The 27,543-nt window shown below is 42.3% G+C and overlaps 1 protein-coding gene across 7 annotated transcripts; it reads left to right on the top strand.

Annotated features, from left to right (window-relative positions):
- The first annotated feature begins 73 nt into the window (after window positions 1-73).
- On the top strand, window positions 74-26,641 carry jakmip3 (Janus kinase and microtubule interacting protein 3). Of its 7 annotated transcripts, none has more exons than XM_067577303.1 (24): window positions 75-652; window positions 3,109-3,315; window positions 3,437-3,679; window positions 6,554-6,793; window positions 8,341-8,541; window positions 12,635-12,748; window positions 12,830-12,985; window positions 13,212-13,349; window positions 13,539-13,574; window positions 13,825-13,896; window positions 14,059-14,163; window positions 14,830-14,958; window positions 15,144-15,227; window positions 16,073-16,135; window positions 16,335-16,433; window positions 16,535-16,633; window positions 16,722-16,775; window positions 17,101-17,166; window positions 17,542-17,610; window positions 19,888-19,965; window positions 20,406-20,639; window positions 20,826-20,891; window positions 21,050-21,109; window positions 24,883-26,641. In XM_067577303.1, exons 2-23 carry the CDS (start codon window positions 3,181-3,183, stop codon window positions 21,098-21,100), a joined length of 2,532 nt encoding a protein of 843 aa, XP_067433404.1. In that variant the 5' UTR covers window positions 75-652; window positions 3,109-3,180; the 3' UTR covers window positions 21,101-21,109; window positions 24,883-26,641. The 7 variants fall into 7 exon arrangements, with proteins under 7 accessions (XP_067433406.1, XP_067433404.1, XP_067433402.1 ...); XM_067577301.1 differs by having other exon boundaries at window positions 16,722-16,781; XM_067577302.1 differs by having other exon boundaries at window positions 75-662; window positions 16,722-16,781.
- Window positions 26,642-27,543: the final 902 nt, after the last annotated feature.

Raw genomic sequence — 27,543 nt, 5'->3', positions numbered from 1 at the left:
TTTCTCAGGCAGGACTTTCACTTGTAATGGAGTATTTTTACATTGCTGTGTTGGTGTGTCGGTTAGTGGCGGATACCCTCTCAGCCTCCACAACACAAATGTAGCAGATCGATGTCTGCGTGAAGCGAGGAATGATTGAATATAGGAAGAATATCCAGAGTGTGATGAAGATGAGTGTCCAGCAGAGGGAGACAGAGCTCTGATGATTCAGCTCTGTGTCACCCTGAAGGATGCTGGGAGGAGGAGAATGACGACAACAGAGGCTGCAGAGAGGCTAACAGCATCGGCACACAAACACACACTGACAGGAGCTAACGGCTAACTGCTCAGCCTTACACACACACACACACACACACACACACACACACACACACACACACACACACACACACACAGAGAGAGACAGACAGACAGACAGACAGACAGGTGGAGGGAGGCTGATGCTGCCAGCACACACACACACACACACACACACATACACACACACACACACATACACACACACACACACACACACATAGTGACAGTGAGCTGCAGTGAGGCTAGCTGGTTAGCATGCTGTGGATAGGAGGCTAACCTACTGACACACACAGACACACACACACAGACACACACATGCAGTGATGCAGTGTCCGAGGCTTCCTATTGGACGGTGAGTGATGGTAAATCAAATCTTTTCATGTGTGTTTGTTCAGTTAGGCCTGTGTGTGTGTGTGTGTGTGTGTGTGTGTGTATGTGTGTGTGTCTGTCTGTGTGTGTGTGTCTGTGTGTGCCTATGATGACAGTTGATGGTGTTGCCATGGAAATAGTCATGTATTCCCCCTGTGCTGTTATTATTACCGGTACTACTGCCGCTGCTGGTACTGCTGGTACTGTTGGTACTGGTGGTCCTGCTGGTGCTGTTGGCACTGGTGGTCCTGCTGGTACTACTGCCACTGCTGGTACTGCTGGTACTGTTGGTACTGGTGGTCCTGCTGGGACTGTTGGTACTGGTGGTCCTGCTGGTGCTGTTGGTACTGGTGGTCCTGCTGGGACTGTTGGTACTGGTGGTCCTGCTGGTACTACTGCCACTGCTGGTACTGCTGGTACTGTTGGTACTGGTGGTCCTGCTGGTACTACTGCCACTGCTGGTACTGCTGGTACTGCTGGTACTGTTGGTATTGTTGGTCTTGCTGGTGCTGTTGGTACTGGTGGTCCTGCTGGTACTACTGCCACTGCTGGTACTGCTGGTGCTGTTGGTACTGGTGGTCCTGCTGGTGCTGTTGGTACTGCTACTACTATACTGCAACTGTCATGCTGTCTGTGAATATTTGTTGAAACTAAAGTACATAGTGTGTTTCCTGAAGGAGAAGAGCGGCTGCTGAGAGATGAATGATCATTAACCTGTGCAGGTGAATGACAGACCGGTACCGCTGGTACCACCGATACTGCTGGTACTGCTGGTACTGCTGGTACTACTAGTACTGCTAGTACTACTTGTACTGTTGGTACTGTTGGTACTGTTGGTACTGCTGGTACTGCTGGTACTAATTGTACTGCTAGTACTACTTGTACTGTTGGTACTGCTGGTACTGACGGTACTGCTAGTACCAGCTGGTACTGCTGGTACTGCTGGTACTGCTAGTATTACTTGTACTGTTGGTACTGTTGGTACTGCTAGTATACCTGTACTGCTAGTACTATTTGTACTGTTGGTACTGTTGGTACTGCTGGTACGCAAACTGTTTCAGTTTTCCAAGAGAAGAGACTTCATGAGGATGAGTAGTGGGTTTGGTAAACGTTGGTCTCGTCTCCGTAACTTCTCCACCTTATAAGCAGCAGCTGCTTTAATAAACTTTGTTTCATCCAGAGACAGCAGGTGTCTGTCAGATGGTGTCAGTCTCAATAGGAAACTACAATATCAGCACAGCAACAGCAGGACAGGAAGATTCCCATCATTCATATATAACTCACTGAGTTTTAATCACTTTCTGATGTCAAAAAAGTGATGTATTTATCAAACTTGTGTGAGTGTGAGCAACACATTTATCAAGTGACTTCCTGCTACCAACTGCTGAGTGATCACATGATTGATCACATGAAGGAATAACCAATCGGAGATATGGGTTGACCCAACATCTGACATATTGTACATTCTTAAAACAATCCTGAGAGTTTATTCAGTGGTTTGTTATTTTTGCAAGAACATACATTATATAATTATCAATTTTAAAAAAGTTCAGATTTTTATATCTTTGTGAATAATGAATATGGGAAACAATCTAATACATTTATAATGTATGGATATATAAATCGTGATCAGATTAAAGGAAAATGTCTGAAATGGAAACTAAATTGTGCTGCGAGACATTATGCGCATCAGAAAAATCACAGAAAAATATCAAAAGCCGCAGTCATGACATCATTTCCTGTCTAGCTTCTGTAACTCAACACAATCTCTCATTCAGTATTTCTTATTTCGCTCTTTTTGAAAAAACGCTGCGTTTTCTTTCCATATTCTCAGAGCGCTCAGGTCCGCTACAGCAGCCGCTGTCAGACATTTAAGCCCTTGTGAATTTAACAAAGTCAAACAACAGAAAAAACTACAGATCCCATTAAAAGAACTACAACAGCAGCTCAGGTACTTACATCACCATAACTTGATTTTGTCCACATCCATAAACCTCCTCTGTGCTTTCTCCTGCAGTCATTGTCGCTGTTTGCAGCTGTAATCTGAGCTGTGTAAAGACTTCTATCTGTTCTGCTGTTATTACAGACATGTCTGAACTCGCCGCCACACCTCCACTTGCTCATGGACTCATCTCCTCTGTTGGGCCGTGACATTTAGCCCATCTCTAGGACTTATGGGAAACAATGTTTGCTGAAAACATAAATATTGGATAAACAACAGTATCTGATTGTTTTTTATCTAAACATATGAAGCAAGCCACACAACATACTGTTAAGAAAGGTTTTGTTCCAAGGCTGGATTCATACTGACTAGCAGAGTTACACATGTTAATGTGGCTGATCAGAAAGTGATTGACAATCAAACCAATGCAGATTTATTCATACCTATATGGAATAGATTATAATGTAAATGTAGTAAATGTATCTGTGTGTCCACAGGTCCACATGTAGTCAAACTTCAGATTGACAGACAGCTCATTGGGGGGGCGGAGCCTGTAGGTGGAGGTGGTGATGTCAAAGCGAGCAGCAGGGGGGCGGGGGAAGGGGGAGCGACCTGATGCCATGGCAACCCTTCAAGCAGCCAATGAAGAGCTGAGAGCCAAACTGACAGACATACAGATAGAACTACAACAGGAAAAGAACAAGGTAAAGACGACAAAACCCAGAGTACTAATAATACTGCGTCTTCTGTAGTACAACAACTACTGACTACTGTCAAAGTACCATAACTGCCTGTCTATCTTTCTCTCTCCCTGTCTGTCTTCAGGTGAGTCGTCTGGAGAGAGAGAAGAGTCAGGAACTGAGAGCGGAGCATCACCGGGCAACGGTTGCCGTGACGGAACTGAAAACCAAACTTCACGAGGAGAAGCAGAAGGAGCTTGCCGTTACCAGGGAGACGTTACTACGGCAACATGAGATGGAGCTAATGAGAGTCATCAAAATCAAAGACGGAGAGATTCAGCGTCTGAACGGACTGGTGCTAACACTGCGGGACGGATCTGCTGACAAGGTGACCCATCTGACTCACACCTGTCTGTTTACCTGTCTGTCTGTCTGCCTTCTCAGGTGAGAGGGAAATAAAACTCCTCCTCCTCTCCTTTCTCAAATCCATACATCACCCTGTTTATCCAGGTCCAGCTTTTAGCGGCAGCTGTTTAAGCAAAGTAGTGCCTAAGTCCTTTTCAGAAGCCTCATCATCCTGACTCTCCTGGAAGATCTCAAGGTGTTTCCAGACCTGATGGGATCTATAATCCCTTCAGAGTGTCCAGGTCCCCTCCAGGTTTGTCCAGGATGTCTCCACAGAGTGTTGTCTGGGAGGGTCCTGATCAGAAGCTGAACCATCTCAGCCTGAGAAACTTTCTACTGCTTGAGCTGCAATCATGATGCGTCGCTCCCTCTTCACCACAACAGTCTGGTACAGAGTCGTCTTTCCTGCAGACGTAGCACCAATCTGTTGGTATATCTCAGCTCCATTTTACCCTCACCTACCATCAAGATACTTAAGTCCTCAGCAATTCACTCCCAACCTGAAAGGAAAGAGGGAACCGAGGATACAGGCAAAGCTCTCACTAGACTGGACTGAATGACTCATAGCAACGACTCCAGTGCTTCATAATCCTGCAGTACCCCCAACAGGATACTACAGGGGTCATAAACCTTCCCCAAGTCCACAAAACGCATGTAGACTGGATGAACAAACTCAGTCCCCCTGAATCTGAGGTCTGAATTACTCCCTCTGGCCTCCCAGTACCTGTCTACCGCTTCAGGAGTCTTCAGGAGCAGGTTTATTGGTTGCTGCCAGCAGTTGCCTTTGAACACTCTGACAGTCAGACTCTTGACTTCTTGTCCCCAGCCTTCCCTGGGACACCAGACAAATCTTCCTGAGTTGAAGGCCTCATAGACAGGGATCTTCCTACCCTGGAAGGGTCTTCCTACTTCACCCTGTTTGTGTTTAACAGCAGTCTGTCCTGCAGTGGTGATCAGCTGACAGCTCTGCTCCGCTCTTTACTTGTGTGTCTAAGACAAACAGCTACAAATCTGATGATACAACTGCAAAATCAATCATCTACCTTTGGCCTCAGGTGATCTGGTACCAGGTGCAACCTCAGGCCACACTCAGACAGCCCTCTCATTCATTTGAATGAGGATAGTGCATTTACTGCAGTGGTCATCTGGCAAAAAGTTGAATTGGGCTCAACGCAACCCGACGTAATGTGGCAAGGTGCTGCAGTGGCCAATCACATACATGCAAGCGCACATTCCTGGTGGATTACTTTGTAAGAGTTGCAAAATCCTGTCTGTGAGTATTACAAACTGCTTTGAAGTGTTTTGACTTCTGATAAGTCCTTAAATGCATTAATCTGTAACTCCAACTTGACTTCCTGGATCATAATTTATTGTCTCACTGGTACCTCAAACAACATGCCCCCGTACTGCAACCCTACTATTTTCACACATTGCTGTTTTTGGTGTGAAAGCAGCTTTATAGTCAGACATGGTGTTCATTATGAACAGCTAGATAAGAAGACACCACTCAGGTTCAGATCAGACAGGCCGTTCTTCCCAATCACCTTCCTCCCAGTGTCTCCATCATAGCCCACATGAGCATTAAGGACCAGCAGAACTATGACACTATGCAGTCCTGATCCAGGAGTTTGGTTCCAGAGCTAGTGCTCTCACACTTTGGTTCCTTCTACATCAGACAGGTGATGTTCCCCATAGAACCAGTTTTTGTATTCTGGTGTCAGCTGAAGGCCCACCCGCCAGCATTTCGAGTGGTGCCCACATGTCATCTCTCCCAGCTGTGCCTGACTGGGCCCCATGAGTGCAGCGACACATTGCAGCAGCCTGCCGGTCATGTAGATTCACTTTGTACAACGTCAAGAGGATTTGGCCGTACCTGCGCTAGTACAAGCGTTGGTCAACTCATGACTGGACTACTGCAACTCACTCCTGGCTGGACTCCCAGCATGCACCGTTAAACCTCTGCAGAGCACTTGTACCTGGTCAGCTAGTTGAGAATTTGTACCACGGCTCTTTCTGACTCTCTGTCCTCTAACACTTGATTGTTTTGCCTTGCTTGTAAGTCGCTTTAGATAAAAGCATCTGCCATATGACAAAATTTAAATGTACAGTGAGTGAAGGACTGGCCACCAAGTTCTCTACAGTGAACTCTGATCCAGGCCTGATTCCAGGTGGGGGTCCTGGTTAGAGGTCTTCACGGGTCCACTCAGTTCTGAGGAAGTGAGACCCAACCAGGGACCCTAATTGGACCGGGTCCAAATTCTGCCTCCTTTAATTTGTCAGGTCTCCTTTTAGTGTCACAGGTCTGTAATATGTCCAACACCTGAGTTGATCCGAACAGACCCAAGTGTAAGCTATCAGCTCTGATCACATGGTCACAATCACTGCAGGAGGAAAACAGTGTGTTTAGAGACAAGAGGAGAATATCAATGGTGAAGTGAAGAAAATCGACATGAGGAACAAGTTGAAGGAGAAGGAGAACAAGGAAAATTGGAAAATCGGTTGTATACAAGATTTATGCTGTAAATTTAGAATAAATAGATTAGAACATTTATTTTTGTCTATCTATCACTCAGTTAGCTACAGAAAGTTGTATTGTTGGTACAGGAGGTGGAATATGATTGTAAGTTATGTTTTGTTATTATATTGCATGTTATAAATTTGTGTTTGAAGCATAAAAACTAATTATTTTCATTTAAATGACTTTACATTCTTTCTTAGACCATTATTATTATAATACTGCTGCTCTTTCCCACTGCGGCTGCTTGTTAATTGATCAGATTAATTGATAGTGTACCAGGCTGCTGCCAGTGTTCTCTCTGTCAGATGAATATCTAACAGTCTTAGTCTGGTTCCGCAGGTGAGGAGCGCCCTGATGGCAGAGGTGGAGGAGACAAGGAGGAGCTGGGAAGCAGAGCGCTGTCGCCTCCAGCAGGAGGTTCAGGAGCTGCGAGGAGCAAAGAGGGGCGCAGACGAGGCTCTGGCATCAGCTCAGCAGGCCAGCCAGGCCCGAGCAGCCGAACTACGATCAGCTCATCACCAACACCAGGAGGAGCTGAACAGAACCAAGAGAGATTGTGAGCGGGAGATCCGCCGACTGGTACGAGTTAACACACACACACGTGACAATTAACATACATGTGACTTTCAACGCACACAGCTGCTCATGCTTGGGTTGTAGAGCAGCACATTGTGGATTTGGCTTTAAGAACATGATGATCCAAACAAACTATACAAAAACAAAAGTAAGTTAGCTAATAAAGATGAAAATGAGAGCGGACTTCCTACAAACTGATGGACTCTGATGAATGAATGAATGAACAGATGATTATTAACATGAACAGATGAAAGAACAAAGACTGGCTGAGCTCCACAGACTGGAACAATACAACACACACAGCTGTGAGACTGTGAGAGTCAAACACAGACTGATACGACACACACACACACACACACACACACACGATCAGCCTCACACACCAAACTAAAGCGTCTCACTTCAGTTCACTTCCACTCAAGTTGTTGAGAAAAATAAAAAGCAGCTGTTACTTTATTAAAAAAATAGAACAAGTAATAATTAATTTGTGGTTCAACAATTACAAATAATTGAATTCATTCACACTGAGGGGAAGAAATCAGTCAGATGAGTTTGTTCTCCCTGATCTCAGCAGCAGCAAGATTATGCAGTTCTATGGTGAGTAGATAGTGCCACAATTACCTACCATGTCCACATGTTACATGCATCTAGTGTCAAAATAAAGAGCTTCCATGTTCATGGGAAGTAACAAAATAGAAGCAATACACTTACAAATGTAAGCTTCACACACATGACATACACTGTATTGGGGTCATTTACACATATTGTTAATGATTAACATGAGTTTCTGCAATAAAACTATTTTCGGGTTGTGGATAAGTAAAATAATATGTTAAACATACAAAATAGCCTAAATCTGAACCAATCCTATCTGACAACATCACCACAGAGCCTACATAAAAACAAACATCTTAGAAATGCTGGCGATGTCCATGTCTGATAGTAACCAGGTGTATTACACAGTTTTAAAAGTACTGAGTTCAAACGTATATATATAGATGGAAGTTTATGATATAAGCCAACATCGCACCACCACCAACAGATGTTCCTTTCATTGACTCGCCTTAACAACGCCACTGATCTCTTGTCTGCAGTCTCAATCAGTCTTATTCAAAACTCCACACATGAAAGGTTGGACTGCTCCTGCTCCTTCTCCTGGTAATCAGTGAGACAGAGTCTCACCTGGATGTTCTTTAATCAGTTCTTAAACACACCTGCAGAGCATCTGAGTTTTAATCAGAGTAAAGCAGTAAAGTGTAACAGAGAATAAGATCCAAGAGACAACAGGAAGAAGAAGGAAGAAAGAAGAAATACTTTAGATTCATTACATTTTTACACAAAAACTAAAGGTGTCTCCGTGTTTGTAAATCTTGCAAAGAAAAGAACATATAACTCCGCCCCTTACCTGTCTGTCTACCTGTCTATCTGCTTAACCCCACCTCTTTCCTGTCTGTCTACCCGTATATATGACTAATCCCACCTCTTACCTGTCTGTCTACCTGCTTGACTGACTAACCCCGCCCCTTACCTGTCGGTCTACCTGTGTGCAGATGGATGAGATAAAGCTGAAGGACAGAGCTGTCAGTGTATTGGATAAAGCCCTGGGGCTTCAGGCTGGCCACGCCCACCGCCTGCAGCTGCAGACTCAGGCTGCCGAGCAGCAAATCGCAGCCCTGAGAGACGCGCAGAGGGCGGGGCTAAACCACCCTGGCCACGCCCCTAATTCTACCCCTAACACTGCTCCTCACATTGTAAGCTCCGCCTCTTCCTGCTTGTACAAACTGCATGTTCCTGTTCACCTCATGTCACAGTTTAACCACGTTTACTTCACCATAACATCACATGTCAGGCTCCGCCCCTTCAGAGTCATTATTACGTCAAACGCATGACCACAACAGCATGACTCATACCTTTACCTGAGAGGTCTTCCCACAATCCTTTGCTCACTCTTGACTAGTCCTTGTTGCTCTTTCAGTCAGAGATGGGTCATGTGACCAGGCGTTTTTTTTTTCTTTTCCAGGTGTCATAATTGAGAGTTTCAGACATTTAAAACATCCAAGTCATAAATACAACTGAGTTTTCTGAAAGCTGTGATACGTCCTTCTGTTTAGTACGAACAAAGACGAACGTCTGACATCAACCAAACACCAACGTTCAGTGTGATTAAACCCAAATTTAGTGTATGAGCTGTGAAATTACACATGATTTTAATCCTCATACATGATTGTTTAACATAAATGAGCCAGATGTTTGGCTATCTATACATAAAAGGAGAAATAACACAATAAAGTGGAAACTGCTTTTAGTCACATCTGTCTGGGTCAAATTGATCACTATAAGCAGATGATTATTATACTGGAATTTTTATTATTTATTTTTTCTTTATTCCTTATGCAGATTACCATCTAATTGGCATTTATATATTTACTACATGAATATAAAGTAATAAAACGGGCAGCTTCGCTATTTACTGAATTGTACATGATACAGCTGTATAAATGCTTGTTGTTTTACTGCTGCATCTCGTTGCCTCGTTTTTGGCAATTTGTCATGAACTTGGAGGAGACGACGTTTTTCATTGAGAGAAAATAACTTTTCTTTTTCCCGTCATGATTTCAGTGCGCAAGCAGCAGCAGCCTCAGGTCACCAGCTGGAAGCAGACAGGTTATAATGGTGCTGCAGCCGCTAGGAACATATCAAACGTGTATCATATCATGGCAAGTAAAAAAAAAAAAAAAAATAGAATTACTGTAATTTTTTTTCCATATGTTGTCTTGTATGAAAAGACCCAAAATGAACACTGAAAGCAGAATACTTGATTACTATAAGTGAATAATTCAAACATTATTTGTATAGTAATAATTCTATCCTGAGCTTTTTTATCCATATAAGCAGTTGATCACTGTAACTGTGATCACTAGAAGCTGTTTCCACTGTAATGACAAGTACAACACTGCATAACTCTTGTCATGAGAGTAGCTACAAACACAAATTGAACAATGAATATGTTTCAGTTCAGATCTTCCTCACTGAAACCACAATCCTAACATCCCCCGGCGGGCCAGGATAAATACCTGCAGCTACTACACAAGGCCGAGTCTTCTGGGCTTTGAGTGGGAAAGGTTGATTATGTCATTTAATCCAAAGTGTCAGTTAGTTCTCTTTCAAAAGACAAAAGCATCAAGTTGTTCAGGTGTCCAGTCAACATGGACGATCTTTGGCGCATCTGGATCTGTTATCACACCGGATTTGGTGACTGAATGGGTCCTTTTAGAGCCAACAAACATCTCACAACTATCCTGCTACAACTTCACTTCAGGCACGGCCTGGTCCAAACACGTCTCATCCTCTGGACGTGTTTCTTTTTAAAAAGCGGCTCAAACATAGCTGTTTAGCCATAGTTCCGACTTTCATCTAGCTGCTAGCTACACGAAACCAAGTTGTGACAGCACATGCACGATGTAGCCTAACTTCAGTCACGTGCAGTAAGAGAGGAAATCTTCATGAATCTGCTGACTAATAGACTGACAGCTTGCCCACCCAATCAGATTCATGACAACTTCCTCTTACATGGTTGAGTGACTGAGTTTTCATGAAACTAATAGGGTGGGCAAGTTGTCAATCTGAATTTTAGGGTGGGGGAAGGGGGGGCACAAAATCCCAATTGGACAGGCATTGCTCCCCAGTGCCCCCTTGTGCCACCGGCTATGCACCACACCCATCCTGTGTGAGGTGAACACACAGGTCTGACTTTACGAGTTGACAAGTTGTAGAAAGTCAGACTTAAGGACCACCTGAACATGTGATGAATCTCAGGCAGTGGTGGAAGAAGTACTCAGATCCTTCACTTAACTAAAAGTACCAATACAGCAATGTAAAAATACTCCATTACAAGTAAAAGTCCTGCATGAAAAAAATACATAAGTATTATCAACAACAACAGAGCTGGAGGTTCTTCTTTGGGTCAGACACGAGGTACATAAGGAATCTGAAGTATATTCCTCATTTGGGTTTAAGAAAAGTAAAACAACATCAACAATGAGGATATTTACAATAAATTAGATGTATGACAAAATGGTGAGCCTGATCAAAATATATAAAATAAAAGACACAATCTTTACAACAAGCAGCAATTACACTTTCTACTGGAGGTAGATATTACATACATTGAGACATTTCACATCCGTTGACAATAATGTCAGGTATAACTCACCATGTTCAGCTTCAGGCAAATTCTCAGTTAGAAGAATCTGCATCTGTAAAATAACGCTTTTAGATCAAAACAAAATGTCACAGACTATGTGCAAACCTACCAATGATGCCTCTCTGGTATGTTGTTAAGGAATGCTAAGCATCAGAAGAGGTTAAACCAGAAACTGTGAAGAAAATCAATACTGCATTTCCAAAAGTTTGAAGAAAACAAAGTTCTTAAACGCTTAGCAGTAGACATAGAAGACTATACCGCAGGCCATGGTTGACATTTTCAATCCCGAGTGACGCTGCTCTTGCAGTTGGAGACTTTAAAGACTCTTCATATTCAAAGTCCTCCAGTCATGTTATGATGTTCAGGTCAACATTATAAATTATTGGGGTGTGATAAGACACATACGCCTTTGTGTATGTCACATTAAGTAATAAGACATGTCGTAGAATCATAAAAACATGGCTACAAACCTTTATTATACCCCAACACCCAAGACCTTTCAATTCCCTGAGCTCTCAACGCAATTGGATTGGTTAGGGGACAACCCACACAATCTCATTGGACGGGGAGGGGAAAGGAGACAGGATATAAACAGAAAAGGAGAGCTCTGATTGGACGAGGGGTCGGATCATCTAAAGTTCAACCTGTCAGTTAATGAAGGGGGTTTCATATCACTCTCTAACTTTATTTATTCCTGCTTTAGTTACCAATACTGTTAAAATCTCTTCAAAAATATTTGTGTAAGTCCACGACCTTAGAGAGACGACCCAGCTGATTGACTGTAAAAACTTAAAAAAAAAAACTAAAAAACTTTCTGAAGATTAGAAAAACGCTTTCAGACTCGTCCTGTTCATAAAGTTTCCCCCAGATGTTGTTGTTAGTCCAAAGAGGAGATCGCCTCTCTGAAGCCTTTTCTCTCACAACAAATGCAACATGAAATATTTCCATCAAAGCATAAACCTCACACTTTGTTTTCATTTCATCACAGTGATGGGGGGGGGGGGGGGGGGGGGGGGGGGGGGTCTTTCTCATCTCCTCCCACCTTCATCACTAGCAGAATGTGTGTGTTTGCGTGTCTTCTCTCACTCTGCTCTACTCGGGATCAGTTTGTTGTCAATGATATAAAAAAACAAATTTTGTCACATTCCCATAAAACTACATAAGTACAGAAAACAGCTGTTTGAAAAGTAACCAAAGTGATGTCATGTGACCACACTTATATATAATAGAGTTGCAACTACCAGTTATTTTCATTATAGATTAATCTGTCGATTATTTTCTGGATTAATCGATTAGTTGTTTGGCCCCAAAAAAAATGTCAGAAAATGATGAGAAGTGTTTCCCAAAGTCCAGGACGACGTCTTCAAATTCAGTTTACTGTCATAGAGACTTAAGAACTAAAGAATTTGGAGATTTTTCATTAAAAAATGACTCAAAATGATATTTGGCAACTAATTGATTAATCGACTAATCATTGCAGCTCTAATATATAAACTATATAATTCTTTCAGTTATTATGTCTATGATGTGAAGTCTGGTCTCCTCCTCACACTTTGCTCTGTATAAACTTGCATGATGTAATATGATTTTGCGTGTGTGTGTGTGTGTGTGTGTGTGTGTGTGTGTGTGTGTGTGTGCAGTCTCAGGAGGAACGGGACACTCGGAGGTTCCAGTTGAAAATCGCTGAGCTCAGCGCAGTCGTCAGGAAGCTGGAGGATCGAAACGCTCTGCTGTCTGAAGAACGCAATGAACTGGTAACATGGATCCCTGTATTTCATATTTTCTACGTATATTTTCTGTGTTTTATTTCTTGTGCGGTGTGTGTTTTTCTGTAGCTGAAGAGGCTGAGGGAGGCAGAGAGTCAGTTTCTTCCTCTTCTGGACAAAAACAAACGTCTGAGCAGGAAGAATGAAGAGCTGGCCCTCGCGCTGCGTCGCCTCGACAACAAGCTTCGCTTCGTCACTCAGGAGAACCTGGAGATGGTAACTATGGTAACCCCTGACCCTGTACTCCTGTACCCGACAACACATGGACAAACACAGTCTGAGTGCTGGTTCTGTCCCAGTTAAACCAGTTAAACTTCACAGTCAGGTCAGATACAGAAACAGTAACTCATTTTGGATTTGTAGTACTCTGTCCTACAAAACAATTTTAACATGTTTGCTGACCACAGCCACCAGTTACCATGGTAACAGCAGTGTTCGTAATGGTCCACAGAGGAGACCCAGCTCACTGAATGACCTGGACCGCAGCCACTCCAGCAGTTACCACGGTTACAGCCAGGAGGACAGAGAGATGGAGTTTCTACGACTTCAAGTTCTGGAGCAACAACACATCATAGACGACCTGTCAAAGGTACCACTACTACTACTACTGATACAACTGCTACTTCTACTACTAATACTACTACTACTGTTAATACTACTACTACTACCACTACTGTTGATACCACTACTAGTAGTACTACTAATAATACTAATAGTACGACTTCTACTACTGATACTACTGTTACTACTAATACATTTTACATGAAATCTTTTCCAGGCTCTGGAGACAGCTGGTTATGTAAAGAATGTTATAGTAAGTATTGAGTAGTACTACTTGTTCTACTGCAAGTACTACTACAGCTGTTACTAAGTACTGCTACTGTCTCTAATGTGGCTGATGATGAGTTAAATGTATTTTCCTAAAGCTACATTACAGTTTACCGGTTTGAAATCCAAAACATCTCACATCAGAAACCCTTCATCTCACGTCAGAGACCCTTGATACATATCTCAGGATCAGCTCTTGATCCAGAACACAGACATGTTGTGTTTGTGTCCTTCAGGAAAGAGACATGTTACTGAGATACAGACGACAAGAATCTGTGAGGAGGAAACGAACCTTCAGAGCCTGCAGGGTGAGACTGTCCATCTATATCTGTGTCCTGTTAATCACACCGCCTTCTGGTGGGTTAGCTGAATTACATAAAACACTGTGTGTGTGTGTGTGTGTGTGTGTGTGTGTGTGTGTGTGTGTGTGTGTGTGTGCGCACGCGTGTGTGCGGGTATATTGTTTGCAGGTCATAGAGACATTTTATGGCTATGATGAAGAAGCATCGGTGGACTCTGATGGATCATCTTTGTCCTTTCACACTGACCGAACCCCCGACACTGAACCAGACGAGGTACGTACCAGACTCCCACACACACACACACGCACACAAACGTGTAATAATCCACTTACTCCGATGTGCAGAACAATAATTCTAGGCCTTGAGTTGCACCTGGAACATTTTGGCAGTGCACCACTTATCTGTACTATGTTGGAGTTACCTTGGTTGTCCCCCTCCCCTCTCTGTGACGGTCGCCTTTGAGTGAAGCCGTTCGAAACAACTATAAACACAATTGATTTCCAACGTGGTCGGACAGCACGTTGTAAGAACCAGTTCTGATCATAAAACAGCTGTCAGCAGATGTCTTGACTTCTTGCAGGAAACACAAAGCTTGCTTTCCTTTTCCACTGTGGCACAACTAAACTGAGTCAGTAATAGTTTCTCCTGCAGCAAAACTAGACTCAGTAACAGCTTCCACTGCAGTAACTAAACTGTGTTAGTAACACTTTTCACTGCAGCACAACCAAACTGTGTTAGTAACAGCTTCAACATCTTTTTTTTCGTAATAGTTACAGCTGATGAGCCATCGTTGGGAAAACAAAGGATCACAATATTATTTTATTCCTTTCTTTTTTTCTGCTGCACCAAAAACATACCGAACCGTGAATCTTGTGTGTTGTTACACCCCTACTGTACACACCTGTAAACACATGACTACTGACTGGTTTTGTGTTGCAGGTGTGTGTCCGTGAGGAGGCGGAGCTTCGTTACCGTCAGCTGACTCAGGAGTATCAGGCGCTGCAGCGAGCGTATGCTCTGCTGGCGGAGACGAGTGGAGGGAACTACGACGCTGAGAAGGAGATCAAGGTAATGCAGCCTCTGAGCAAGGCACTAACAGGTCATTGGTTCTGTTCCCTGTAGAGGATTAAGGCACTAACAGGTCATTGGTTCTGTTCCCTGTAGAGGATTAAGGCACTAACATGTCATTGGTTCTGTTCCCTGTAGAGGATTAAGGCACTAACATGTCGATGACTCTCCTCTGTGTGTTTCAGACCAGAGAGCAGCTGCTGACTGAAATCAGTCAATATGAAAGCAGAGTTGCAGATCTGGAGTCAGCACTGAAACAACAAGGACTGGTAACACGCACACATACATGCACACAAACACAATAAAACAAAAATGAAATGTAAAAGATGGAGTGATGACTGACACAGAGGTGATGAGTGGAGGAAGAAGTCTATCAGATATGAAAGCTCAACATAAACAGAAACAAACAACACAATTGGTCCTTAGACAAGGTGAGATCATTGTCTGCATTCTGATTGGTTCCAGGGAAGACTCCTGGGTGTCTTCATGCTGATCAGAAGAGCAGAGAACCAATGAGAACAAGACAGAGGTAGAACAAACCGTAGAGTGTAGAACCGGGAGGCCAATCATGTGCCACAATGAGACAAACAAACAACAGCACCTCCTGTGATCAGCTGATCACCTGCGCTCCATTTCAACACACATACACACAGCTGGGTGGAGACGTCAGCCCGCATGTGTCCTGCTGCTTGTTATGTAGAGGTGAGGGTGAGTCACCAGGTCACATGTAGGTCAGGTGTGATTATCTGTCAGCTGATTATCCAACAGCAGCAGGTGCAGGAAGCACTGTGTCATCTTTAATAACAGGATGGAGCTCTGCAGTGACATCACCTGCTCAGCTGATCAGCTGGAGTCAAAACATGCAGACTGTTGGCTCTCTGTGGTACATGACTGGACACCTCTGACGTAGAACATGGAACATATAGACCATAGATCATAGAACATAGATCATAGAACATAGATCATAGAACAGGTCTGTTAGAGGTCTGAAAATACTTTTCAGTCGTTGACTGCTGACACTGTCCGTCTCTCCTCCTGTCTCTTTCTCCTCCCGCCTCTTTCTCTTCCTGCCTCAATCTCCTTCTGTCTCTCTCTCCTCCTGTCTGTCTCTCAGGATGTGACGTGGGTGGAGGAGAAGCATCTGTTGTATCAGAGGAACCAGCAGTTGGTGGAGAAGGTGGAGTCTGTTTTCAATGATAAATATTTGGTCCTCTGTAGCTCAGACATCTCCAGATCTTATAGTGTTTTTATTTTTCACACATGTACAACAGCATGAAACCAGACAGCAGATATAAGTGCAACATGTTGGCTCCAGGTTGGTGAAGACAGAGAGGATCATGGGATTTGAAGGCCTAAAGGTGGTTGATATGTTGCAGGTGAGGCAGATGGAAGGTGAAGAAGTGCAGCTGCAGAACGACATCCAGGACGTCAGAGACCAGAACGAGCTGCTGGAGTTCCGAATCTTAGAGCTGGAGGTGAAAACAGTGAGTCAGACATTTCAACCACAGTATTAAAACAAGCAGACTGACTGACACGCTGTCTCTCTGTGTCCATGGCAACCCTGTTTACTGTTCAGGAGAGGGAGCGCCGCTCACCGGCCATTAACTTCCAACAAATCCATTTCCCAGAAGGCCTCAGTCCTCTGCAGATCTACTGTGAGGCAGAGGGAGTCACTGTGAGTACACATGAGAACACCTGAGCACATCTGAGCACACCTATCGATTTACACGTCAAACTGAGTTAATTGTCATTATTTTGAACAGGACATTGTGATCAGTGAGCTGATGAAGAAGTTAGACATTCTGGGAGATAACGCCGTAAGTGTATGTTGCATTTATTTTGTACATGTATGTGTCCGTTTGTGACGACTGTGTTCAGATTTAACCTTCGAATGATTTTAATCTCCCTGTCAGACCTTCATACTTTCATGATGATATGTTTTGATGTGTTTACATTTTGTTGATACACACGTGTGTGACATCCATGAAATGCATTATGTAAACTTGTTGATGTGTTTGTTAGTTTATCAAGTTGACATGTTGACTCTGATTATTAACAAACTGCCATCAACAGTCGCAAACGTCATGTTGACATGTTGTTTTCATTTTGTTTGACGTTGTTTTTTTGCATGTTTTACTGCAGAATCTGTCCAATGAGGAGCAGGTGGTGGTGATTCATGCCAGGACGGTGCTCACTCTGGCAGAGAAGGTAACAGACACGGTTTTTGATGGAAACATAGTGAAGTGTTTGAAGTCTAAGCCTCACTCATCACTCATCACTCTCTTTCTCTCTCACACACAGTTTTTGGTTGCTTTCACACTGGAAAAACCTAAAAGTCGACATTACAATTTTGAGTTGTCATTTAATTTCTTACATTTTGGCTTTAGGTTGGTCCAATTTGAAATGTTCACTTATTATATTAAAAGAATAGCTCAGCTTAGCATAAAGACTGGAAAGGAGAGGAAACAGCCAGCCAGGCTCTGTCCAAAGGCAAAACCTGCCAGCAGCTGTAAAGCTCACTGATTAATATGTTATGTCTTATTTAACTGTCTCCGTTTTGTCCACCCGTCTGTCTCTGATCAGTGGTTGGAGTCGATTGAAGTGACGAAGTCCGCTCTGCAGCAGAAGATGTTGGACATTGCAAGCGAGAAGGTAAAAAAGTATTCTTTAAACTATTATTTGGGTCATTTTATGCCTGTATTAGATAGCAACTGCAGAGAAATGACAGTAAATGAAGCAGAGAGATGCATCAACTTTAGATTAGATTAGATCTTTATTGTTATTGTGCTCAGAGGAATGAAAATCTGTTCAACGCAATATGTGCAATATGATAGTGTTTGGTACGTCTGTAAAATGTGTAGTAGATAATGAATGTGTGTCTTTTTCAGTCTTTGGTTTTGGGGGGTAAACAGAAGTTGCAGCTCTTGGAAAGAAGCTGTTTTTTAGTTTGTTTGTTCTCCTTTTGATTGTCCTGTATCTTCTTCCAGAGGGGAGGGGGGCAAACAGACAGTGTCCAGGTGGGTTGGGTCTTTTATGATACCGCTGGCTTTCTTTTGTAGTCAGCCAGTGTAAATATCCTTTAGAGGTGGTAGTGTAGTCCCAATGATCCGCTGAGCCACCTTCACCACCTGTTGCAGATCCATCTGGTCTTCCCCAGTACAGCTTCCGTACCACAGGAAGTATAGTTCCTGCTGGGCCTTCTTCAGCAGGTGAGAGATGTTTACATACCATGTGAGGACTGCGGTGATGTAGACTCCCAGGAATTTGAAGTTCTCCGCCCTCTCTACCTCCTCCCCTCATATGCAGAGTGCTCAGTGTGCCTTGATCTTCTGAAGTCTTTTATCTATCTCATCTATTATCTCCTTGGTTTTGGTGATGTCGAGGTCCGGGTTGTTATGGGAATACCACTCAGCTATCGTTATTATTATTATTATTATTATTATTATTATTATTATCATTATTAGTCTTTATTAAACAAGGACATGCACAAAAAACATTAATCTCCAAATGAGAGGAGATGATTTATGCCAGATTTAGGTTTTAGCATTTAGCTGCATTCCCTAGGCAGGTACACAGAACAATTACCAGATAATAAAAACATTCATTTACATGCAACACCAGTACATAGTCTCTATTATACTAACAATTCTACAGACAAATCTAAAAACACACATCAACATATAAATGCCAGCACATTCATCCAGTACAACTATAGAATTACAATTTATTACAATTCAAAATCTGAATCACTGTAAAATGAATGGTGATATGACTGGTTGCTCAATATCCATTTTTTTGCACCATGGGAAAAAGAATGAAAGTCTTTGCAAGTTTTAAGCTCAGCTGGAAGCATATTCCAATGTTTGATGGCCATAAATGAAAAAGCAGATTATGCAAAGGCGGTCTGCCGCAGAGGGATGTGTAAGCCTGAGTTTAGAGCAGATCAAGAGGTTCTGCTCATTTGTTTGGAGCGGAGCTGAAAAAAGCTCTTCAATGGTGGAGGAGCAGCATTGTGAATTATCTTGAACACCAATCGAACTTCTGAAACAGAATGAGATTTGTGGTGTCGAATCTCTTCCCTGTAGGCTGTTTCATTGTTGTTTGTAATCAGTCCTACTGTGGTGGTGTTATCTGCAAATTTGACAATGGTGTTGGAGGGGTGTATGGGGGAACAGTCATGTGTAAAGAGGTGTTCAGGATCAGAGTTGAGGAGGTGTGACCTCCAATCTTGACATTTTGGGGTCTGTTGCTTAGAAAGTTAATTATCCATGAGCACAGTAAACAGTGTTGATGTAGTGTTGATGTAGTTGTATGGTCTGGTCCTTCTCTGGTAGTGCAGGATGGGTGTTGACCTCTCCATTCTGATGGTTGAAGCGAGCATAGAACTGATTCGGTGTGTCTGGAATACTGTTATCACTGCTAGTACTTGAGACTGTGTAACTATTCTTGTAGCCAGTGATTGTCCTTATCCCCTTCTTGATGCACCAGGAGTTGTTGTTATTGAAGTGCTCCTCTATGGGCTGTTTATACCTGTGCTTGGCATCTCTTATGCTCCTCCTCAGTCTCCCTTGTGCTTCTTTGTAAGCCTGAGTGTCTCTAGATTTAAAAACTGAGTCCATACCTCGCTGTTCAGCCATGGTTTCTGATTGGGAAACATGTTGACTGTCTTTGTTACAGTCACATTTGCAGCACAAAGTTTACGTTGGAGAGGACAGCTGATGTGTGTCTCTCCAGTTCTGCATCCTCAGTGCATATATTTCAATCTGTGATATCAAAGCAGTCCTGCAGTACTGAGGTGGCCTCCTCAGTCCATGTCTGAACTGTTTTTACAGGTGGTTTCTGTCTGCAGATTAGGAGTTTATATGCAGGGGTGAGAAACAGGGACACCTCACCTCTGTGACCTCTGTGAGTGTTGTTATTGTTTTGTAGGATCTGTTCAGTAAACAGAAGGGTTACCTGGATGAAGAGCTGGACTACAGGAAGCAGTCAATGGATCAGGCTCATAAGGTCAGTGTGACAGCTGCACAGGTACAAACACTTTTTCAACAGATGACAAAATAAAACACGACAACTAGCTGGATGGAAAGTGAATGATTATGAAATAGAGGTGTGTGGTCTTTATTTTAGAAAGGTTTTTATTTTTTCATTATGTGAACAAAAGAAAACCAAATAGAAACAGATGAACCAAGATAATTTCTTAACATGCTCTAGAAACTCCCTGAAACACTAACTCTGTTACAGAGCAGTCTAACTGAACACAGTCTAACTAAACACAGTCTAACGAAAGACAATTTAACTAAACACAGTCTAACGAAAGACAATCTAACTAAAGACAGTCTAACTAAAGACAATCTAACTAAACACAATCTAACTAAAGACAATCTAACTAAACACTCTAATTACAGCACAGTTAATGTTGACTTTTTAAATGTCTGTCTGTGATGCAGAGAATCCTGGAGCTGGAAGCCATGTTGTTTGAGGCTCTGCAGCAGGAGGAAGACTCCAGGATGGTGGGATTAAAGATGGAGGAGGCTCGTCTGACTGAAACACTGACAGAGGACGAGAGAGAGGGGCTTAGGAGAGCCATGGACCAGTGGAAAAGAACTGTGATGTGTGAGCTGAGAGAGAGAGATGCCCAGATCCTCCGAGAGAGGATGGAACTACTGCAACTCACACAGCAGGTAAACTAGAAAAGTGTACCTTCACACAACAGACTGGTAAGAACTCTCTGGTAACAACTGGTTAGCTAAATAACAGATTTACCTTTAAACAACAAGTAACAACAAGTACACCTTTAAACAAAAGATTGACCTGTAAACAACAAGTAAGCTTAATATCAATATTAACATGATGCTTGTATGTTTCAGAGAAACAAGGAGCTAGAGGAATTTATAGAAGCACAGAAACGTCAGATCAAAGAACTGGAGGAGAAGGTATGAACCAATAGAAACAGAATTAAGGCTTGTTTTGGACCAAATATTCATATAAAGTTACTCAAGCGTTCAACAGCTCATTCATTACCGTGGAAACATAAAAATCTGCTTTGTGTAACTTCTACTAACTCTCAGCTATTTGCTTCTTTTTCTTTCAGTTTCTATTTCTGTTTCTATTCTTCTCTTTGGCCTTCATCCTCTGGTCCTAACAGCAGCTGGTGAGTCACACAGCAACTCGGTCAACTGCAGGAAAACGGGTTTTAGTGTGCTGGCACGTACTACTGCAGGACAACAGAGTTTATTGCAGGATGACACATTTTTACTGCAGCACAACAGTTATACAGGTACACAGGGTTTACTCAGGCATACAGGTAATTACCCAAGTATACAGGGTTTAACCAGGTACAAAGGGTTTACCCTAAGTATACAGGGTGTACCCAGGTACACAGGGTTAACCCAAGTATACAGGGTTTACCCAGGTATACAGGGTTAACCCAGATATAAAGACTTTAACCAGGTACAAAAAGTTTAACCAGGTATACAGGTAATTACTCAGATATACAGACTTTACCCAGATATACAGGATTTACTCAAGTATACAGTGTTAAGCCAGGTACAAAGGGTTTACCTAAGTACACAGGGTTTACCCAGTCTCACAGGGTTTACCCGGTTTCACAGGGTTAACCCAAATATACAGGGTTTACCCAGGTATATAGGGTTTACTCGGGTATACAGGGTTTATCCAGATACACAGAGTATACCCAAGTACACAGGATTTACCTAAGTATACAGGGTATACCCAGGTACACAGGGTTAACCCAAATAGACAGTGTTTACCTGGGTACAAAGGGGTTACACAGGGACACAGGGTTTACCCATGTACGCAGGGTTTACCCAAGTACACAGGGTTTACCTAAGTATACAGGGTGTACCCAGGTACATGGGGTTAATCCAAATATACAGTTTTTACCCAGATACACAGGGTTTACCTAAGTATACAGGGTTTACCCAGTTTCACAGGGTTAACCCAAATATACAGGGTTTACCCAGTTTCACAGGGTTAACCCAAATATACAGGGTTTACCCAGGTATACAGGGTTTACTCGGGTATACAGGGTTTATCCAGATACACAGAGTTTACCCAAGTACACAGGGTTTACCTAAGTATACAGGGTGTACCCAGGTACATGGGGTTAATCCAAATATACAGTGTTTACCCAGATACACAGGGTTTACCCAGTTTCACAGGGTTAACCCAAATATACAGGGTTTACCCAGGTATACAGGGTTTACTCGGGTATACAGGGTTTATCCAGATACACAGAGTTTACCCAAGTACACAGGATTTACCTAAGTATACAGGGTATACCCACGTACACAGGGTTAACCCAAATATACAGTGTTTACCTGGGTACAAAGGGTTTACCCAGGGACACAGGGTTTACCCATGTACACAGGGCTTACCCAAGTACATAGGGTTTACCCAGGTTCACAGGGTTTACCCATGTACACAGGGTTTACCCAAGTACACAGGGTTTACCTAAGTATACAGGGTGTACCCAGGTACATGGGGTTAATCCAAATATACAGTGTTTACCCAGATACACAGGGTTTACCTAAGTATACCGGATTTATCCAGTTTCACAGTGTTTACCTGGGTACACAGGGTTTAACCATGTACACAGGGTTTACCCAAGTACACAGGGTTTACCCAGATACACAGGGTTTACCTAAGTATACAGGGTTTACCCAGTTTCACAGGGTTTACCCAGTTACACAGAGTTTACGCAGGTATACAGGCAATTACCCAGATATACAGAGTATACCCAGATATACAGGGTTTACCCAAGTACACAGGGTTTACCCAAGTATACACGGTTTACCCAGGTATGAAGAGTTTACCCAGGTATACAGGGTTTACCCAGTTTCACAGGGTTAACCCAAATATACAGAGTTTACCCATTCCCATAGAGTTGACGCAAATATACAGGGTTTATCCAAATATACAACATTAACTCAGGTATACAGAGTTTACACAGGGTTTACCCATGTACACAGGGTTTACCCAAGTACACAGGGTTTACCTAAGTATACAGGGTGTACCCAGGTACATGGGGTTAATCCAAATATACAGTGTTTACCGAGATACACAGGGTTTACCTAAGTATACAGGGTTTACCCAGTTTCACAGGGTTTACCCAGGTACACAGGGTTTACCCATGTACACAGGGTTTACCCAAGTACATAGGGTTTACCCAGGTACACAGGGTTTACCCAGTTACACAGGGTTTACCCAAGAACACAGGGTATACCCAAGAACACAGGGTTTACCTAGGTATACAGGCAATTACCTAGATATACAGAGTTTACCCAGATATACAGGGTTTACCCAAGTACACAGGGTTTACCCAAGTATACAGGGTTTACCCGGGTACAAAGAGTTTACCCAGGTATACAGGGTTTACCCAGTTTCACAGGGTTAACCCAAATATATAAGGTTTACCCAGTTCCATAGAGTTAACCCAAATATACAGGGTTTATCCGAATATACAACATTAACCCAGGTATACAGGGTTTACACAGGTACACAGGGATTACCCATGCACACAGGATTTACCCATCTATACAGGGTATACCCAGGTACACAGGGTTTACCCAAATATACAGTGTTTACCTGGGTACAAAGGGTTTATCCAGGTACACAGGGTTTACCCATGTACACAGGATTTACCCAGGTATACAGAGTTTACCCAGGTACACCGGTAATTACCCAGACCTTGCCGCTGTTGCCAAGTGCTTGCTCATGGGGGTTTGTTGGATCTTTGTAAATTAAAGAGTACAGTCCTGTTCTGCTCTATGTGAAAAGTGCCCTTAGATGACTTTTGTTGTGATTTGGCGGTATGTAAATGAAATTGAATTGAATTGAATTGAATTAAATACAATTGGAATATACAGGGTTAACCCAAGTATACAGGGTTAACCCAGGTATACAGGTAATTACCCAGATATACAGGGATTTTCTCAAGTGCAAAGGGTTTACCCAAGTATACACGGTTTACCCAGGTACACAGGGATTACCCGAGTTCACAGGGTTTACCCAAGTATACAGGGTATACCCAGGTACACAGGGTTTACCCAAATATACAGTGTTTACCTGGGTACAAAGGGTTTACCCATGTACACAGGGTTTACCCATGTACACAGGATTTACCCAGGTATACAGGGTTTACCCAGGTACACCGGTAATTACCCAGACCTTGCCGCTGTTGCCAAGTGCTTGCTCATGGGGGTTTGTTGGATCTTTGTAAATTAAAGAGTACAGTCCTGTTCTGCTCTATGTGAAAAGTGCCCTTAGATGACTTTTGTTGTGATTTGGCGGTATGTAAATGAAATTGAATTGAATTGAATTGAATTAAATACAATTGGAATATACAGGGTTAACCCAAGTATACAGGGTTTACCCAGGTATACAGGTAATTACCCAGATATACAGGGATTTTCTCAAGTGCAAAGGGTTTACCCAAGTATACACGGTTTACCCAGGTACACAGGGATTACCCGAGTTCACAGGGTTTACCCAAGTATACAGGGTTTACCCAAGTGTACAGGGTTTACCCAGGTACACAGGGATTACCCAGGTATACAGGGTTTACCCAAGTATACAGGGTTTACCCAGGTACACAGGGATTACCAAAGTTCACAGGGTTTACCCAGGTATACAGGGTTTACACAGGTACACAGGGTTAACCACCTGAGATGCTGGTTTAGTGTAACATTTTTTATTTTCTTCTACGGAGCAGAATTATCATATACATAAATGTATATATAAAATATTCTAAATTATCTTTAAATAAACTCTGTGCCTGCTGGTCACTGATATTGGTCAGAATTAATTTTCTATGAATCTAAATAAATGTATATGTATATTGTGTTATATTTTAAGATCGTGTTTATGTGACATCAGAGTAGAAATGTGCTCTCTTTGCTTTAGCGTCTGCAGGCCTGCAGAGTCCAGCAGCTGAACACTCAGTGGGGTCAGCTTAGTCTGGATTGGTCAAGAAGACAGAAGGATTCAGAGGGCTTCAGGTTTTGGAACCAGCAGCACCTGACTGAGGCATGTTGGCTTCACTGCCCTACTCACCTGCCTCTGGCTGCTATCAGCCAATCAGAGCAGAGCCCAGCTGTCAGCTGACTCTGGAACTACACTGTCACACCCTCCCAGAATGCCACTGTGTTGATTCAGAGACTGAGCTATGGATGGTTTCCATGGCAACAGAAGAATGTTGTGTTATAGAAGAGCGAAACCATCACCGGCAACATGCTAACTATCTTAGTGTTAGCTAATGTTTGCCAGAACGTTCTTTGTCAGTTAATTGATATGCAGCTAACAAACACACGTGCTGGCCTCAGCCAGCTGGACAAAAGTGGTGCTGGACTTCATACAGTTAGCTCAGCTAGCTGAACTTCCATTAGAGCTAGCTAAGCTAGCTGACTTCAGACATTGTTAGCTGAGATAGCTGGATAGCAACAGTTATCTTTGCCAGTTGACTTCAGAGTTAAAGTAGTTAATTGTGTCAATTAAAGGTAACTAACCGATTTGTGGGTTAATGAAGCTGCAGTGAGTCAGAGCTTGATGAAATACAGTAGGAGTTCATTAAGTGGTTGTGAAGTTACACACGGTTGAATCACCATAGAAACACGGTTGAAAAACAGAATCTGTTCTCACCTGTCCTGATTTAAGTTCAGATGAAGTAAACTTTGTTCTGATTGGCTGTTCCCCCTGCAGGGTAGAGAGTGGTTTAACACAATAGAGCCTTTCAGCTCACTTATAGAACTAAGGTTACTGCGGATAACCTTCATCACATCACAGGACCAAAAACTGATGAAGGAAACTCTTCCTCATGACTACAGGAGGTATGCTGGAGGTCAGAGCTGCGAGAAAAACAACTGAACTTTAAAAAGAAAACAATACCATGAAGCATGAAGTTTGAAAGAAGTGAAACTTGGTAATTAAAGCTGCTGCAGGTCATGTCGTCATTCAGCCGAGAGCGGACATGATGGGAAGTGAAACACGGTCCAGGTGATCCAGATTACAGGTGGTGAGGTTCAAACTGATGGAAGAAAGTACAATGTCAGTTCTTAGACTGGACTGAATTATGGAGGATAATTTCACAGAACAATAAAGAACACATATTATTCATAATTTATTACTATTATATGAAATTATGCATCTTTTTTCTGCTATGAAAGATAATCAGTTGATACTGAAATTACACTGACAGTTTGAAAAGGAAATCTTTAAATAAAATTATATCAATATTTTGTAGTTTAATCAATTGCAAAATAATGTTAATGTTTTATTGTTTTGCTTATCTGGTAAAATTTTTAATATTTTATTTCATGTCAGGTTTAGCGTTTCACTTTCCAGTTTGTCATTTCAGTGTGATGAAATTCTGGTTGGTATTATTTTTAACTTTTTTAACTGTGATTATCTTTACTATTTGTTTAAAACATGTTTTCTCTGTGAGAATTATCCTCCATTGGTCCTGCAGCGTTCAGAACAGAAACTGAGTATGTTTTAAAAACTGGATGCTGCAGTTGTACTTTTATTATTCCAGATGATATTTTTCTATCCCCGCTGTGAGTCTGATCTCAGTGAACATCTGAAGAGTCGGCACTTCAATGTAATTACAGATTAAAAATGGTGGAAAGGAGACTGATGACAAAACTGTGTTTGTGTTTTGTGATTGAGTCCATCAGTGTGTTTATAATCATCTAAAATATTACTATAAAAAATATGAAACATGTTTATTGAGTTGACATAAAATTCATGTTTGCAGATGCATTTCATTTGTTACAGACTGTGTTTTTGTCTTTTCTCCTCAGCAGTCTGAAGCAGAAGAATGAAGGCTGCAGTTTTCCTTCTGCTCATATTCATTATTTAGAAAAACAGATCAGAGACGTGATGGAGACACGAGACGGGGTGACGGAGACCTTACAGAGATGGGAAAAAGTTGTGACAGAGACACATGACGGAGAACACTTGATTTAGGTTTTATTTATCATTATTCTTATTAAGAAGATTATGAATAATAAGAATAAGAACACAGTTGAAAAGTAGCCGCTGCTGTGTGTCTTTCAGCACCATGGAGGCGAGGAGAGAGAGGGATGCTGTTTATTTCAGTCATGACATTAGTTCACTTTATTGCTGAAAGAAAATATGTTCATAGACCATTTACTAATCCACCCTTCTATGTGGAACCAGTACACCCTCATGTTCCTGAGTGCTACACTTCATACATTAGTTTTATTTTCTGTTTCACAAAGGTGAGAAAACCAAGTCCTTTTTTAAATGTTGTAGCCTATCTGCCATTTCTGAAAAACAAACAACGAATGAATGGAGTGACAGCTCCCACATGGCTTTTGTTGATACATTTTGGTTCACTTGAAATTTTGCTATGTGAAACCAAACTGAACCAATGGATAAACGCAACAACTCATCCACTGATTCGGACCAAAACAAACAAACTTTCGTTCAGATGAGCTGAATCTCCTGAGCTACATGTTAACATGAAGATATGTTACGGTCCACTGACTGTGTGTGTGTGTGTGTGTTTAGATAAATTTAATCTGACAGGCAAAGAAATCCAGT

This window comes from Thunnus thynnus, chromosome 20 (assembly GCF_963924715.1).
Source record: "Thunnus thynnus chromosome 20, fThuThy2.1, whole genome shotgun sequence".
Classification (NCBI taxonomy): domain Eukaryota; kingdom Metazoa; phylum Chordata; class Actinopteri; order Scombriformes; family Scombridae; genus Thunnus; species Thunnus thynnus.
This window is presented reverse-complemented; position numbering and strand designations above follow the sequence as displayed.